This window comes from Dermochelys coriacea, chromosome 10 (assembly GCF_009764565.3).
Source record: "Dermochelys coriacea isolate rDerCor1 chromosome 10, rDerCor1.pri.v4, whole genome shotgun sequence".
Classification (NCBI taxonomy): Eukaryota; Metazoa; Chordata; order Testudines; family Dermochelyidae; genus Dermochelys; species Dermochelys coriacea.
Window position 1 is genome coordinate 31,436,084 of NC_050077.1, and position 17,757 is coordinate 31,453,840.

Genomic DNA, 17,757 nt, shown 5'->3' on the forward strand with positions numbered 1-17,757 from the left:
CTCAATCCTCACAACAGTTTCTAACTTTAGCATTGACTTGGCGGGTATCAGACCTGGTGTGGAACTAAATAATCACTTGAACACCAGACCTGATGCTTCAGTGGATCCAAGCATATTGATTCTGACTGTTGAGAACAAAGCCCTGCACAGAAATGTGGCTTAGAAATATAGTCAGAACCAGAGTCTCCTCTGTGCCTAGAAAGCGATCAATTGAACTCTCTTGACCTCCTTAGTTCCTGCTTAGGGCCCTCTTCTTTGCAAGAGTACTTGTTAAAATGGTCTCTCTTTTCTCTCAAAAGGTTCCAACAGGGGAATCAAAGCCTCCTGAAACTCCAGATAGAACAGATGACCCAAGGATTCAGAGACAGAATGGAAGATCTGCACACTATGGCACCTCAGTCTGTGCAAGAGCATCACTAAATTAATTGCTCTGATGTTTCCTCATCCCAGAAGTAGAGACTGCACAGGCATAATAAGTTTGGGAGTGTGACCTTCCACTGAATGCTGGAAACATTTTACACAGTTACTGGTATCTGTTGTTCTTTGAGAGTGTGGCCTTTGCATATTCACACTTGTGAGACTGATGCATCCTGGGGTCGAGCTGTGGACTAGAGACCAGTCCCTTAGGGCCATTTGCCCCTTCTGGATTCTGAAGGTACAAAAGGAAGCATGGCACAAACTACTCTCAGTTTGTTTCCTAATTTCAGAATTCTTCACCTGGAACTCTGAAGAAGTGGGGAAGGTTGGCAGGGACTGTGAATATGCAGAAGCAATGCTCTTGAATAACGACAGTTACTGGTAAGTATCCTCCCCTTCTTTGAGTGGCCTCTGCATATTCCCACTTGTGGGAGATTAGCAAGCAGTGCAACCTCCTCAGAAGATGTACTGAGGAGTTTTAGGTGATCAGAGATTGCAAGATTGCCCAAATGACCACCGCTCTGAATGGCAGGTCAAGAAAGAATTATAAGTGACCATAATTTTGTTCTTCAAGATCAGACATGAGTGAGGGACAAATCTGGTTTCAAATACATACAGAACTTCAAGTAACAGTTTTGTAAATTCTCTGAAAAAGACAGATGGCCTGCAATGGATGCTGTTTTTAGATTAGATGAATACCATTAGTTATATTCAGGTGAATGAACATCTGGTGAGTCATAACAATGATGCAAAAGAGAGCTGGGGAAATACAAACAGGATGATGGCCTGTAAGAGATGGAAACAGACATGACTTGAGATTGATAGTGTGGATAAAATCACTGCCCATATCACATTTCCCATATGAACTACAGTTTACAGAGAATTGGCCATTTGGACTGTACCTCACTATGACTGGGCTGTAACTATTGTCATGAAGGATGTCCTCTTCAGAGGTGTATGGTACAGATAATATTCTCACCAAGAGCAAACTGGAGGTCCCAAGAGCTTTGTGAAACAAGACTCCAGTCCCAAAGTAAAAGAGATGCATGCACTAGAGGGAATAAATACATCCGCCTTGTGGTACTCCAGCACAACCAACTACACTGCTACAAAGAAATAGAGATTCTTTGGCACAGCCATGAAGGCAAAGTCTGGGGCCAAAGAAGTCAGGAAAAGGTTTCCACTGCACAGCATTTACAGAAGAAAGAGCACATCCGGGAGAAGAGGTAATTGTGTAAGGAATAACATCCACCTGGCTGTGACATTTCAGATATATTGCATACTTACAAGAGTCTGGTATTGCAATTAGTCTCATGTTTTTCATTACCCCAAGAAATGCAGATATCCAAGAGTTCCTACGTATCTGGAGGCATTACTTCATTTATATCCACTGCACTGCAACATGTAATGCTGTTTGTATAGTTTCCCAAGCTGTTTTCTTTTTTTGTATTTGAAATTTCTCATTAATTGACAGCTTAAGTTTATAATTGTAACTTTTAACATTCGGAGGGCTTGTCTACAATGGAGTAGCAATGTGCACAATATGGCTGTGATTTCTAAAGAGGACTAATGTGTCACACAATAATTGGCCTGGGTAAGCCCTGCTGGTATGTACTAAAAGTTCCCTAGTGCACACCAGCAGGGCCCACACAGACCAACTACTGCATGGCAAATTAGTGCAATTTACAAATCACTCCTCTGTAGTGCGCATTACTAGGGTGACCACCTTTTCAAAAGGCAAAAGTGAGACAAAAGCAGGTAGAGTTGTCAACCCTCCTGGTTTCACCGGGAGTCTCACAGAATTGGACTCTGTCTCCCGGAGGCTACTGTAGCCAATCTGGGAGATTTTAGGCTGCTAAAAGTCTGGTGGCACAGCAGGGCTAAGGCAGGCTCCCTGACTGCCCTGGCCCCACGCTGCACCCGGAAGCGGACGAGACACCCCTGCAGGCCCTGAGGGAGAGGCAGGGGGCTCCACATGCCACCTCTGCCTGCAAGCACTGCCTACTTAGCTCCTATTGGCCACAGTTCCCGGCCAATGGGAACTGTGGAGTTGGCACTCGGAGTGGTGTGCAGAGCCCCCTGCCCCTCCCTCAGGGGCTGCAACCTGCCTTAACCCCGCTGTGCCGCTGACCAGGAGCTGCCCAAGTTAAGTGCTGCCTGGCCGGAGCCTGCACCCCAACCTCCTACCTCAGCTCTGAGCCCCCTCCCACACCCAAGCTCCCTCCCAGAGTCTGCAGCCCACCCCCCTCCTGCACCCCCACCCCCTGCCCCAGCCCTGAGCCCCTACTGCACCCAAACTCCCTCCCAGAGACAGCACCCCCATCCGAATCCCCTGCACTGGGCTCCCTCCTGCACCCAAACTCCCTCCCAGAGCTTGCACCCCCTCCTGTACCCCAACTCTCTGCCCCAGGCTCAGCCCAGAGCCCCCTCCCACATTCTGAACCCCTCAGCCCCAGCCTGGTGAAAGTGAGGGTGTGGGAGAGTGAGCAATGGACGGAGGGAGGGATGGAATGAGCAGAGCAGGGCCTCGGAGAAGGGGCGGGGCAGGAGCGGAGCCTCATGGCAGAGTCAGGGCACAGGTGTTTGGGTTTGTATAATTAGACAGTTGGCAACCCTACATGCAGGAGCCCCACCAGTCTTTGTGGTCCCACTCCCTGCCCCTCCTCTTCCCCCCGAGGCCCTGCCCCTCCTCTTTCCCCTGAGACGCTGCCCCCTGGTCAGACTGGAAGTCAGAGCAGGCCATAGTAAGAGCTGTCCAGGGAGCCCAGGTCGCTGTGGGGAGCCCCAGACCCTCCACCTGCCCTGGGCAGTGTGCCCCGGGTTGTCGAGACATAGTCTGGGGGTGGCTTTTGGGCACCCCAACACCCTATCTAGGGCAGGGGGAGGGTCTGGGGCTCCCCAGAGAGGCCCGGACTCCCTGGACAGCTCTTACTATGGCTCGCTCTGACTTCCAGCCTGGCTAGGGAGCGGAGCCTCAGGGGAAAGAGGATGAGCAGGTGCAGGGCCTCATGGTGAGGGGGGATAAACGCCCACCTCAGTACCCCTCACTGGAAAGAGGTTAGTGCCACCCCGAGCTTGGGGCGGGTGCGGAGCAACACTGCAGGGAATCCAGGACAAAGGTTGTCCTGGAGTCATTTAGTCCGGGACCAGGACTTGAACTTTGCATTTCAGGACTGTCCTGCCCAATTCGGGACAGGTGGTCACCCCACCATGTAGTCAAGCCCTAAGTCAGGATTTCCCAACACAATAGCCAATATCAGATCTCATGTTAGACCTTCTTTGGAAACTTCTAACTTGCCTAATTCTGAAAGGTTAAGTGGAGAAATGTAAATGTCCATGATACAGGTGTGCAAAATGGTTCATCCCCAAAAGTTAAACATAGGCCAGAACTAGTCTGGTTTATCTTCTTTTCCCTTTCAGATATTAGAAACCACACACTATTTTAAAACGATGCTACTAGAAGGGGATGGATTACTCAGAACCTTGGAACACGGAACACTGTGCCTGTCCCTTCTTGTTCACTATTTTCAATTCAGAGCAGTTCAGTAGACACCAAAAGTCCTAACCATTGGCTTACATTAAATGAGTTGGTGTTCTGAGCCCACCTCTCAGTGGACAGGTGTCCACGGCACAAGACACATGCATCTGCCTCCCTTGTTGGTAGTCTCAGCTGAGAGGCCAAGGATCTACATACCCTGTTGCTAGAAGTGATGCCTCCATGTCAGAGTGCAGGCACGGGGGGTGGGGTGGGAGGGGTGTCAGAGTGTGGGAAACCTGCATTGCTGTTGTCCATGCTGTAGCACTTCAGGAGACAGAGGATTTCGTTTTGAAAGGCGTCAGTCCAGCACTTTTCACTGGCACCAACCTCACTTTAAAAAGTATACACATACACACACACACACGTTTGTATATCTATATCTCTACACACATGACACATACAGAGCACTCAAATGTAATGAAGAGATGAAAACAGAAAAGTATTCATACCAAACCAGGAAGAATCGGTGCAAGCCACATGTGTCTGCCATCACCACTGTCATTAACTCTGTCAATGAGTTTGTCTGGAGTTCGGATATCTCCACAGACCCCCTCTAAAATGTTAACACTGTCTGGAAAAGCAGCAATGTCTGAAACAAAATTTAAGCTTAACTAACCAAACAGGAAGAGTCAAAAACACCATCATTTTACAACCTATGTTTTTTCTACTAGACTTTGTGATAAATGTATTCTCTTTAGCAGTATAGATTATAAAATCCTTCTTACAGCTAGGTTGATTGGAGGACATTTATTGGTAACCTTGTCAGTTAACTGAAGAATTTAGGGCCAGATTTTCAAAGGTACTGGAATAAACCAGCAGATGGCACCTAAATGCGAGCAGCCAAGTCCTGGAGGATCAGTGGCCTACAGGGACAAGAGGTCAGAGGAGGCTGTGGCAGCTGAGAGGAACTGGGGGGGGGGGGGGGATGGGTGCCATCTTGTCTGTAGTATGTGTGTGTGTGGGGGGGAGGCTTTGGTGGAAAGAGGAAGGATTGTGTTTCCCTTGGAGTGGGTGTGCATGAATCCAGGGGAAAGAACAATGTGCGAGCACTTTGGACTCAGACTCCCTAGTATCCTGAGGGCAGGTGATGACCAAGCAGTCAAAAAGCAGTGCCCCACCAGGCTGGAGGCTCGGACCGAGCAGCCACCAGAGAGCAGTACAACTCACCAGGCTAGTGCAGCTCAGCTTTGTGTGCCCCACCAGTGGGATTAGAGGCCTTGGGTGGAGGAGCTAAAGGTTTTGGGCACCTCCAGAGGCAGGAGAAGGGATTTTAATGTTGTTTCATTGTTTCAGCGTTGTTGAATTCCCTTATGTTTCTCACTATATTTAGCCCATTGGTCTGTACACATTCCTATGCCTAATATTCCTTTATAGAAATGGCTACAAAACTCCTGTGTAATTCAGTTTTGTGCCAGGAGTTTCTGGACCTCCACAAGCAAAGGAGGCAAATGCCCGATCCAGCAAGGAATAGGTGCACGCTCACTACCTAAGGACATCTCCAGCATATGGGGAAGGGGGTGTTTGGACTAGTATTTAGGAGCCTGTTGGGATTTTTGAAAATGCCTACACGGATTAGATATGCCTAACTCCCACTGATTTCAAAATAGGTATCTCTGACTTCATAAACACAGTTCCATCCTCACAGATGAGAGTTTCCTCTCCATACTTTTCTGTGATGGACCCCAGTTTTTTAGGATGAACTTAGGAAGGTTCCTCATGTGCAACTTGGTTCAGGGGATGTCCATGGTAAAAATAATCATCCCCAGGGGTCTGAGCAGGCTTTTATGATCTCTTTGAGCTTTGGATCTAGAGTGCCATACCTTTATAGTTTCGATAACCATTTGCCCTATGGTGGTTTGTATGAGTAATCCCAGGCACATCAGTGAATGACTGGGTGTGAGGCTGTCCTTGTCGTGATTTAGCATAAATCTGAAAGATAACAGCCCCCTAATGCCGGTGTTTGTTGTCTGTTGCAATTCAGTTCTGTATCTTGTCTTTGACAACTAGATAAGGGAACAAATGAATTTCTTTGGTTCTGACTTGAGCCACTATTGTTACCATACCTCTGTGAATATGCTCAGAGATGTCTGAAGCATGAAGATTCAAATCTATCACTGCCGGAATGATCTTCTTATAAAAGTAAGAGTTTGTTTACTATGACTTACTGTTCTAGTGGTAAGGTGACGTGTCTCTGGACAGAGAAGTAGATGGTATGTACTATTAAATGCCTTAACTTTACATTGGCTTGTGGTTTTGTAATAAGTAATGCAGTATTTTTGTCTGCAGATAAATAAATACTTCCTCAGCAAGGGGAATCGTCTGCCATGCTCGTCAAGACACTATATTCTAATAAAGTCATCGGTCAGGAGAAGAGGTTCCAGACTTCTTTACAGGGACCATTCACCCACAAGCTCTTTTTTACAAGACAGATTTAGGAAAAGTCTTCCTGATCTTGGATCAATTTCAGAAGTTTAAATCCTTGGTTCTCCCAAAGCTTTGAGACCATACAAAAAATCTCAGCCTTCCAATGTTTGCAACTTCTGGAAACCATGGTTTCCTGTGAAAACACAGTTTAGTGGGCCATGCTGCATCTTTGAGATCTGCAGCATTTTCTTCTGAGTAACTGGAGCTACCAATTTGACAGCAGAAACAAACTAACTGGTGATTCTGCCTCATCCCATTCAGACTTACAGCAACGGTGACTCTCAAGGAATCTGCTCTTGAGAAAATGTTTGTTGGAACCACTCTCTACATAACCAGTTCCAAGCCTCTCCAGCTAGACAGACAGAAAGGCAATTTGTTTAAATCAGTGGACAGCTGCGTAGAACTGGCATCACCATTGCAGAGGATGAGGGGTTACTTCAGGAAGAACTGCACCAGGAACTACATCTCAATACCAAGGTGGAATTGTCAGAGTAGTGGTGAGGAACCTATGGCCCATGGCCTGCACACAGCCCATCAAGGTAATCCACTGGGAGCTGCTCGCGGCCATGCCTGTGGATGGTCAATGTAAACAAACTGTCTCACGGCCTGCCAGTGGATTACCCTGATGGGCCATGTGCGGCCCACAGACCGCAAGTTGCCCACCACTGGATTAGAGAGTGAGAACACCCTAAAGGAGAACATGTGTGGAGGAGCAGAAGAAAATGGAAATCTTGAGTTAGGGATCTCAACCAGGACAAAAGTCAGAAAGATTTGGTGTATCTGCTAATTTTGGAGAACTGCTCCTCCCACTGCAGGGATGTGAGGGAATATGCTGAAGGAAAAGTACAAAGGAAGGGAGAGAGATCCTTTTCTTGAGCAGAACAATGGAAGAAGCTTTGAAGCAGAAGCTGGAGTTTGAGTGTCAATCATACCTTGGAGCAGTGGGTTACCCAGAGAGAAAAGAAGCTGGAGACTAAGGCTAGTGAGCTCCTGAAACTGGCCAATTAAGCATTAGGCTACACACTGTGGCAGAAGAAGCTGGGTTGCAGGGAAAACTGGTCCAGGACTGTGAAGGATTGTGTGACCAGGATACTAAAACATGGGTGGAGACCTGCACTCACACGCTGAGCACAGAAGTAGATTAATGGGAGGCTGGTGTAGATACAGGGGAGTTGTTTGACCCCTCAAGGCTAAAACCCCTCAGAGCTGAAAAGGAGACTGGGGAACAGCAGTCTTTATTGCTATAGAAGGAGCTAACTACACTCCAGAACCAGCTTAATGTCAAGCAAGGGTTGAAGTCTGACTTGGAGAAGGATAAAGAACTAGAGGGCCTAAAGACTGAAGTGGCCACCCTGCAAAAAGAGCTGGAATATTGCAGAGTAAGGCTATACAGAATGAGAACAGGCTGGTGAAGGAAGTATAACAGTCAGCTGAAAATAAGAGCTGCCCTGCTAAAGCTATAAAAACATAGGACCATGAGGAAACTGCAAGACAAAGCCGCAGCCACTATGCTACTAAAATGAAGGTACCTACCCTGAAGAATAATGAAAACTTGTGTGGTTCTGTGGTCCAGAACATCATTTAAAAATATTCTGGGTGCAGGAAGAGGGGCAATGGGGGCTGCTGAGTGAGCTGTTAAAAGCTGTAGAAAAATAAAAGGGTGACGTTCTTAGTATTCAAAAATCCTGAGAGAGGTATGAGCTTGAATAAAGACAGTCTTAATTCTGAGAGGTGTGCTTGTGTCTGCTGTAGCCAGGGAGGCTCCACCCCAAGAGAGCAAGAAGCTGCCTCAGACCAATGTAACCATGGTAAAAGCCCAACATTGTTGACCGCATTCAAGAAGCTCATCTCTTGAATCTCGATTTCTTTCCCTTTAGTGGTAGTTTGGAACCGTGAATCTGTGGCAAGGCACACAAGCCAACAAAAAAAAATAAAAGTAAAATAATAAAAATAAAAATAAATTAAACAATCAAAATGAACAGCTCTAGTGTAACTAAACTAAATAGATAACTAGCTCAGTAAGCAGGCACTGGGAACAATCTGTTCCAACAAATCCAGGTCAGTTTAAGCTGGTGAAATTCCTGGTCCGTCTGCTACTGTGGTTGTAAGGAACTGAGGCAGCTGGAGCCCACCAATCCTTTCTATAGCTTTGCCTTCAGAACATTCAAGAACAGTGAGGGAAGGGGCAGGAGGAGCCATGAGAATGCTCTAATGGGCACTACTATGAGAAGGATCCACCAGTCCAAGCTGCATTGCCATGCCCATCCCAAGAGCGGGAATGTGAAGAGGCCACTTGATGACGCAGCAACATTATGAAATTCTACCTCAATAAATATCACCAAAAACTCAAGAGCAATCACAGCAGTTAGTCAGGAGAGGTTTTACTGCACTTTTTGTATAGGTCAGCAGATGATGGTAGGATAGGATCCATCAAGGACTGAAGAGTGTGTATGCAAGAGAAAGGGAAGCTCAGTCTGGTAAAGGATACTGTTTTCAGTGAGTAAGATTTTGTCTCCATGTTCATTATACAACTCTAGTCCATTCAAACCAATATAGTATGGATCACCCCAGCTCTTTAGAAGCTGAAACTGGAAAATAACTGAAAGATGTTATTAAGGAAAATTTTGATTCCAATGTTTTTTCTATTTCAGAAGAAAGTTATAAGAGAATATTAAATCTCTACGGTGAAGAAATGGCTGTGCAACCTTTTCTCTGCCCACTTGTGTGTATGCATTATGATACTGTCTTTAATTACTGGGACACACACTATTTAGTACATAATACATTTTTTTCTACAGCCTTATTTACATGGGTAACATCTTGCATTATTCTTTTTCATTCTCTTATTACTTTCACTAATTCATTGTCATAATGGTCAAATATTCCTTCCTTGACTTAGACTGCTTCTGCCATAAGTTGTCTTCTCTCTAATTAATAATCTGCTTTCACATACTGTACATATTCTTTTCCTCAAGCATCACAGTCTTCCCTAGGTGCAAGTCACATGATGAGCCAGCTAACTATGAAACTAAATAAGCTATGCACAAATACACAACACAGGTATCCTGATTTGCAGTTCAGGAGAGGATTCAGGTAACTATAAAGCCCACTTAGCTAACAGCTTATGTGGGCTACAATTACTTGGAATACAGATTCAATGATTCTGATGCCACAGGGGACAATTATGATAATCTAGTTTAGTCTCTTTCATAATAAAAGGCATAGAATTTATTCCGGTAATTCCTATGCCAAGTACAATAACTTCTGATCGAACAAAATCATGGCATTTAGAAAAAACATCCAGTTTCGATTTAAAGAGTTTCAGGTAATGTGGAGTCCACTACTTCCTTTCGTAAGTTGTTCCAATGGTTAGCCGCTTTCACTGTTAAAAAACTGTGCCTTACTTCCAGTCTGAATTTGTCTAGCTTGAACTTCCAGCCACCGGACTTTTGATTAAATAGTTTGTGCTAAGTGAGATTTGAAGACCTTGCATCATCCTTTTAAGTCCTTTTGCTGGACTAATCCCAGACCCACATAGTAACTGGGAATAGGAATTGCCATCCTGGATCAGGCGAGGGTCCATCAAGTCCAGACTTCTGTCTCCAACAGTGGCCAGGGCGAGATACTTACCACAAAAGTGCAAGAAACCCCACAATATGCAGATGTGGGATAATATGCATCTCCTAAGTATCAGAGGGGTAGCTGTGTTAGTCTGTATCCACAGAAACAATGAGGAGTCCGGTGCCACCTTAAAGACTAGCAGATTTATTTGGGCATAAGCTTTCATGGGTAAAAAAACCCACTTCTTCAGATGCATGGAGTGAAAAGGGAATTAAAACCAATAGTAAAAGGTTCTATAGCCATATAAATAAGAAGAAAACTAAGAAAGAAGAAGTGGGTCGCTAAACACTGAGGATGGAGTGGAGGTTAAAGATAATCTAGGCATGGCTCAATATCTAAACAAATACTTTGCCTCAGTCTTTAATAAGGCTAAAGAGGATCTTAGGGATAATGGTAGCATGACAAATGGAAATGAGGATTTGGAGGTAGATATTACCATATCTGAGGTAGAAGAGAAAATCAAACAGCTTAATGGGACTAAATCGGGAGGCCCAGATAACCTTCATCCAAGAATATTAAAGGAATTGGCACCTGAAATTGCAAGCCCATTAGCAAGAATTTTTAATGAATCTGTAAACTCAGGAGTTGTACCGAATGATTGGAGAATTGCTAATATAGTTCCTATTTTGAAGAAAGGAAAAAAAAAGTGATCCGGGTAACTACAGGCCAGTTAGTTTGACATCTGTAGTATGCAAGGTCCTGGAAAAAATTTTGAAGGAGAAATTAGTTAAGGACATTGAAGTCAATGGTAAATGGGACAAAATACAACATAGTTTTACAAAAGGTAGATCGTGCCAAACCAACCTGATCTCCTTCTTTGAAAAAGTAACAGATTTTTTAGATAAAGGAAACGCAGTGGATCTAATTTACCTAGATTTCAGTAAGGCGTTTGATACCGTGCCACATGGGGAATTATTAGTTAAATTGGAGAAGACAGGGATCAATATGAACATCAAAAGGTGGATAAGGAATTGGTTAAAGGGGAGACGGCAACGGGTCCTACTGAAAGGCGAACTGTCAGGCTGGAGGGAGGTTACCAGTGGAGTTCCTCAGGGATCAGTTTTGCGACCAAACTTATTTAATCTTTTTATTACTGACCTTGGCACAAAAAGTGGGAGTGTGCTAATAAAGTTTGCAGATGATACAAAGCTGGGAGGTATTGCCAATTCAGAGAAGAATCGGGATATTATACAGGAGGATCTGGATGACCTTGTAAACTGGAGTAATAGTAATAGGATGAAATTTAATAGTGAGAAGTGTAAGGTTATGCATTTAGGGATTAATAACAAGAATTTTAGTTATAAGTTGGGGACGCATCAAGTAGAAGTAACGGAAGAAGAGAAGGACCTTGGAGTATTGGTTGATCATAGGATGACTATGAGCTGCCAATGTGATATGGCTGTGAAAAAAGCTAATGCCGTTTTGGGATGCATCAGGAGAGGCATTTCCAGTTGGGATAAGGAGGTTTTAGTACCATTATACAAGGCACTGGTGAGACCTCACCTAGAATACTGTGTGCAGTTCTGGTCTCCCATGTTTAAAAAGGATGAATTCAAACTGGAGCAAGTTCAGAGAAGGACTACTAGGATGATCTGAGGAATGGAAAACTTGTCTTATGAAAGGAGACTTAAGGAACTTGGCTTGTTTAGCCTAACTAAAAGAAGGTTGAGGGGAGATATGATTGCTCTCTATAAATATATCAGAGGGATAAATACAGGAGAGGGAGAGGAATTATTTCAGCTCAGCACCAATGTGGACACAAGAACAAATGGGTATAAACTGGCCACCAGGAAGTTTAGACTTGAAATTAGACGAAGGTTTCTAACCATCAGAGGAAGGAAGTTTTGGAATAGCCTTCCAAGGGAAGCAGTGGGAGCAAAAGATCTATCTGGCTTTAAGATTCTACTCGATAAGTTTATGGAGGAGATAGTATGATGGGATAATGTGATTTTGGTAATTAATTGATCTTTAAATATTCAGGGTAAATAGGCCTAATCCCCTGAGATGGGATATTAGATGGATGGGATCTGAGTTACCCAGGAAAGAATTTTCTGTAGTATCTGGCTGGTGAATCTTGCCCATATGCTCAGGGTTTAGCTGATCGCCATATTTGGGGTCGGGAAGGAATTTTTCTCCAGGGCAGATTGGAAGAGGCCCTGGAGGTTTTTCGCCTTCCTCTGTAGCATGGGGCACAGGTCACTTGAGGGAGGATTCTCTGGTCCTTGAAGTCTTTAAACCACGATTTGAGGACTTCAATAGCTCAGACATAGGTGAGGTTTTTCGTAGGAGTGCGTGGGTGAGATTCTGTGGCCTGCGTTGTGCCGGAGGTCAGACTAGATGATCAGAACGGTCCCTTCTGACCTTAGTATCTATGAAAATTACAGATACAGGGAAAAATATATTCCCACATGAAGAGAAGGGAGTTACCTTACAAGTGGAGAACCAGTGCTGACAAGGCCAATTCAGTCAGGGTGTATGTGGTCCACTCCCAATAATTGATGAGGAGGTGTCAATACCAAGAGAGGGAAAATTGCTTTTGTAGTGAGCCAGCCAGTCCCAGTCCCTATTCAAGCCCAAATGAATGGTGTTAAATTTGCAAATGAATTGTAGCTTGCAAGTTTCTCTTTGAAGCCGGTTTTTGGAGTTTTTTTTGTTGAAGGATGGCTACTTTAAAATCTGTTATTGAATGTCCAGGAGATTGAAGTGTTCTCTTACTGGCTTTTGTATGTTATCATTCCTGATGTCTGATTTGTGTCCATTTATTCTTTTACATAGAGACTGTCCGGTTTGGCCAATGTGCATGGCAGAGGGGCATTGCTGGCATACATCACATTAGTAGATGTGTAGGTAGATTAGTAGATGTAAGCCCCTGATGGTGTGGCTGATGTGGTTGGGTCCTCTGATGGTGTCACTAGAGTAGATATGGGAACAGAATAGGGTTTGTTACGGGGATAGGTTCCTGGGTTAGTGTTTTTGTGATGTGTTACGTAGTTGCTGGTATTTGCTTCAGGTTGGGGGACTTTCTGTAAGCAAGGACTGGTCTCCCAAGGTCTGTGAGAGCGAGGGATCATTTTCCAGGATAGGTTGTAGATTGTTGATGATGTGCTGTAGAGGTTTTAGCTGGGGGGCTGTACAGGATGGCCCGTGGTGTTCTGTTATTTTCCTTGTTGGGCCTGTCCTGTAGTGAGGTGACTTCTGGGTACCCGTCTTGCTCTGTCAATCTGTTTCCTCAAATCCCGAGGTCAGTATTGTAGTTTTAAGAATGCTTGATAAAGATCTTGTAGGTGTTTGTCTCTGTCTGAGGGATTGGAGCAAATGCGTTGTATCTGAGGACTTGGCTACAGATAATGGATCGTGTGATGTGTCCTGGATGGAAGCTGGAGGCATGTAGGTAAGTATAGTGGTCAGTAGATTTCCAGTATAGGGTGGTGTTTATGTGACCCTCACTAATTTGCACTGTAGTGTCTCTCATATGCACTGAAGTGGATCTCATATGTGGACTGGTCCAGACTGAGGTTGATGGTGGGGTGGAAATTGTTGAAATCCAGGTGGAATTCTTCAAGGGCATCCTTCCTGTGGGTCCATATGATGATGATGTCATCAATGTAGTGCAAGTAGGGAGGAGCACGAGGGGACGAGAGCTGAGGAAGCATTGCTCTAAGTCATCCATAAAAATGTTGGCATACTGTGGGGCCATGCGGGTACCCATAGCAGTGCCGCTGACTTGAAGGTATAAGTTGTCCCCAAATCTGATATGGTTATGGGTGAGGACAAAGTCACAAAGCTCAGCCACCAGGTGTGCCGTGGCCTCATCAGGGATACTGTTCCTGACATCTTGTAGTCCATCCTCGTGTGGAATATTGGTGTAAAGAGCTTCTACATCCATGGTGGCCAGGATGGTGTTTTCAGGAAGATCACCAATGCATTGTAGTTTCCTCAGAAAGTTGGTGGTGTCTCGAAAATAGCTAGGAATGCTGGTAGCGTAGGGTCTGAGGAGAGATTCCAAATAGCCAGATAATCCTGCTGTAAGAGTGCCAATGCCTGAGATTATGGTGCATCCAGGATTTCCAAGTTTATGGATCTTGGGTAGCAGACAGAATACCCCTGGTCGGGGCATCTCCTAACCACTAACAGAGAGAGGCTTGAGCCCTGAGAAGCAGGGGGATTTATAGCCTTTTAAACCTTATTTTTAGTGTTTACTGTTATAACATTGAATAGACCTGATATTTGTGGAAATGTCCAATCCTTCTTTGAATCTCATTAACTTCTTTGCCTAAGTAACATCCTGGAGCAATGAGTTTGTGGGAAAAAGTATTGCCTTTTATTGCTTTTGAATTTACTGTCTCTCATTACTTTGAATGTCATCTTCTTCCCACTTGGATAGAGGGAGAAAAGAAGTTCCCAATCCAACTTCTATTTGGGAAAATTTATTTTAAAATATGCAATTAACATAGTTTAGTGCAAACCATTGTTACATCCTGACCTACATTCATGTCAATAGTTTTTGTCCTTCCTATTTAAATCATATCCAGCTTTATTCTGTATGGAGGATTATAAAAACAAGAGGCAGTTTTTAGAATTGATCCTGAATTAGAGGCAGAGCCAGTGGAGAGTTTGAAGCTGGGGTTGCATATTCATGCTTTATGGTACAGGCAATTTATATTTATTTGTATTTTAATGATGCCTCTCTTATGCTTTAGGTACCTCACTTAAATTAAAATAAAGCCAGATAAAGGAACTCTGAAAATGCTGGGGTCAAGAGAGCAGGGATTCAGGGAGACCAAAAAGAACAGAATCGCAATACCCATAATAATAATAAAAATAATCACAAGATAGTAAACATAATAATTCAAGTGAGAAAATGATAGGGAAGGATACAACCACATGGCATCAATGGTGCTTCATAGTCCATACTAGATTGTTCCATCCCCCTTGCATTAGTTCTGCCAAAATACACAAGAAAAATTTTAAAATCTTGACATATTTAGTAAAGAACAGACACTCTCCACCAACCCCTCCTTCCCCCCAAAAATACCCACCAAAAAACAAAAAGAAACCAGTGAATTTGGAGAATTTATCCATCTGCTTTCAGCACAGGAATTCTCTGAGAAACTACAGGAAGAAGAGGGCCTTATTTTCACAGCTGAGTGCAGAACTCCACATCTATTTTGTACACACATTTATTTCTTCATGCTAATTGTCCATTGTGCATCTAGTTGGCCACTTGCACATACAGTCTTTGTACGTACACATGAAAATTAGACACACAATTGAGGGCACATTTAAGTGCATGTAATTTTAAAAAAGTATGCCCAAAGTACTTGATATTTGTATCCATGCACTTCATAATGCATTGCTTCAGGGAAGCCCATCCCAAACAGACTGCCTACAAGGAGTACGTAAGAGAAAATGGAAGGTTTAGATAGTAAGAACATTCTACTTTACCTCCCATATGGTCTGATAATCTGTTGGGGCTTCAAGTAGTCAATGAAGAGAATTTCTTGAGCAAAGTCAAAGTGACAGTTGCCTGGTCCCTTTCGGATAAGAAAGCCCTCTGGCGGGGAGATACAATGTCCATCCAGCGAGACATGGACAACCTTAGCCTAGGGAAAGAACACCTTATTTTAACATATGAATCTAATAAAAATATATTAATTTTACTGACTGAAACAACTTGATTATTAAAGATACTTTTGTTGTATTGCACTTATTTCATCTCCCTTTTGACAAATTCGTTGAAATCTGAATTCTTACAAAAAAAAAGGTGTAAAATACATATACCTCACTAGTGACACAAGAAATGTAAATCAAAATGTCATTGAGACAAAAATTCCCAGGAATAATTAGAGTGCTCACACTCAGAGCTTAGCCTCCAATATACTAATTTTAATTCCTAGTAAAATTCCATTAAAAAACCCCTTCATTTAAAAGGGGCTGAGGCTGGTTTAGAGTGACATCCCACAATACGAAACCTAAAAAGCAAGGAAGTAAGGTATGAGACATTGCTGTGATCACTATTGAGCCTGTTTGAAGTACATAGGCTCTCGGTAGAAGTGCTGAATTTTTAAATTTTAAATTTGAATTTTAAAAGTAAAAGATTTTATTTTAATAAAGTTATCACTTTTCCCTAGATTGTTGTTACATTGCTGTTTAAAGTTAGTAAATTTGGTTTTACTAGCATCAGCAAAATACGAACTAGTAGCTACTTAAGCAACTGCTTTCACCTGTAATAAGAAAGGACATCTGTTTAACCTCAGAATTAAGAGGAAGAGAGAGTTTAGCTCTGTGCTCTGGAATGCAAGGTTGAATGTTTGAGGAGTGACTGTTTATAGTTCCACTTTTTGTCAGATCTGCAGTTATTAAACCTGTTTGGGGTTTGGGTTTACCCTGGGGGATGTCACACCTACCCACCTTCATCCTTTTGAAGAAAGCTTTTGTTTATGGAACTTCCTTGGTTTTTAATACAGCAAGTGTTGAAGGGCTCTGGGAGACATATAAGAGGAGACAGGGATGCACTCCACGTCAACTTTTTGCCATGTATATGGGAATACTGATGGAGCAGGGATGCTTGCAGTTAGAGGAAAGAACACAGAATGCAGGGAAATAACACAGCTGGGCTCTTGGTAGTTGCCTTCTAGTTTTAGCCTTTGGTGTCATGTTTCCTGGCTCTTCCCAACAACTAAGAGCATTAGAAATGTCCTTTTAAAAAATGATAGCTCAAATTCAGATGTATTCACATGATTCCAGGGCAGGGGCATTAAGAAACACACCAAATATTACACAACTCGCAACAAAATTGTGAGGGTTGGCAGCACTGAGCCTTAGCACTGCAGCCTGTAACTTCTCTCTCAGGGGAGCTCTTTCCACTGCTCTCCAGCATAGCCGAGGATTGTGTCACAGACTATCTCCATGCAGTTTCCTAGCCAAAGCATAGATGGCAGCCATCTTTTCTGGGGGCAGCCTGTAGCTGCAGCCCCACTGGAAATGAAAGAGCCAAGAGGTAGCCATCTTGAGTTGGTACAGCCTTACATTCAGATGGCAAGCAGGACTCTTAGATGTATTATATTTCAGTTGAATCAGGCTCCCAGGAGAGGAGAGAGAGAGAGTCCAATCAAAAAATCTACTTTAGCCTAAGGAAAGAAGCACTGAACTGGGAGCCAGGAGAGCCCAGGCTGAAATCTCACCTATTCTACTCACTGCTGCTTATATATGTGTGTATTTTACAGCCCTTATTACTGAGCCATACCTCAAACACGTATTTGAGAAGGCAGTCAAGTATCAGACATCCCATTTTACCAATCAAGTAGCAGAATTGCACAAGTCAATTTCTAGCACAGCTGGGAATAGAATCCAGTTCAGTAATTTGACAGAATTTAGTCTCAACTACACTGACAAACTAATGTGAAAAGTTATCCGGTTAATCATCAGTAGGCCACCCAACCCCAGTGCAAGATTAGAACCCAGTATTCTACAGCTGACTAGCAAATAGTTACTTAACCCACTGGAAACAGGAACATGTCACTTTCCCCTCTAGTGGTTGCTCCACTGAGAGAACAACAGTTATTCCTGCACTTCAGGTGCTAGAAAGATGGGCTGGGAATGTGATGGTCTGTGGTTCAAACTCTGCTGTGACCCTCACAGGGTTCCCTGAAGGCTGCACAGTAGAAGTTGTGATTTTCCAAAAATTACAGAAAAGGCTTATTTAATTCACACAGTGAGAAAATATCCTTAGACAAGTTTTAATCTGCCAACTAAGG

The 17,757-nt window shown here is 43.6% G+C and overlaps 1 protein-coding gene across 18 annotated transcripts in view; it reads right to left on the bottom strand.

Annotated features, from left to right (window-relative positions):
• The window catches only part of LOC119863013 (katanin interacting protein), a 166,660-nt gene that overhangs the window by 18,505 nt on the left and 130,398 nt on the right, over nucleotides 1–17,757 (bottom strand). For 15 of the 18 annotated variants that reach the window (XM_038420691.2, XM_038420689.2, XM_043493808.1 and 12 more), the window contains 4 exons: nucleotides 15,446–15,603; nucleotides 14,879–14,943; nucleotides 8,868–8,978; nucleotides 4,405–4,544 (listed from right to left, as the gene is read on the bottom strand). In XM_038420691.2, the coding sequence (XP_038276619.1) occupies nucleotides 4,405–4,544; nucleotides 8,868–8,978; nucleotides 14,879–14,943; nucleotides 15,446–15,603 (474 nt within the window). The remainder of the gene's footprint in view (nucleotides 1–4,404; nucleotides 4,545–8,867; nucleotides 8,979–14,878; nucleotides 14,944–15,445; nucleotides 15,604–17,757) is intronic. The other 3 variants (XR_006274744.1, XM_043493807.1, XM_038420690.1) reach the window with 2 other exon arrangements.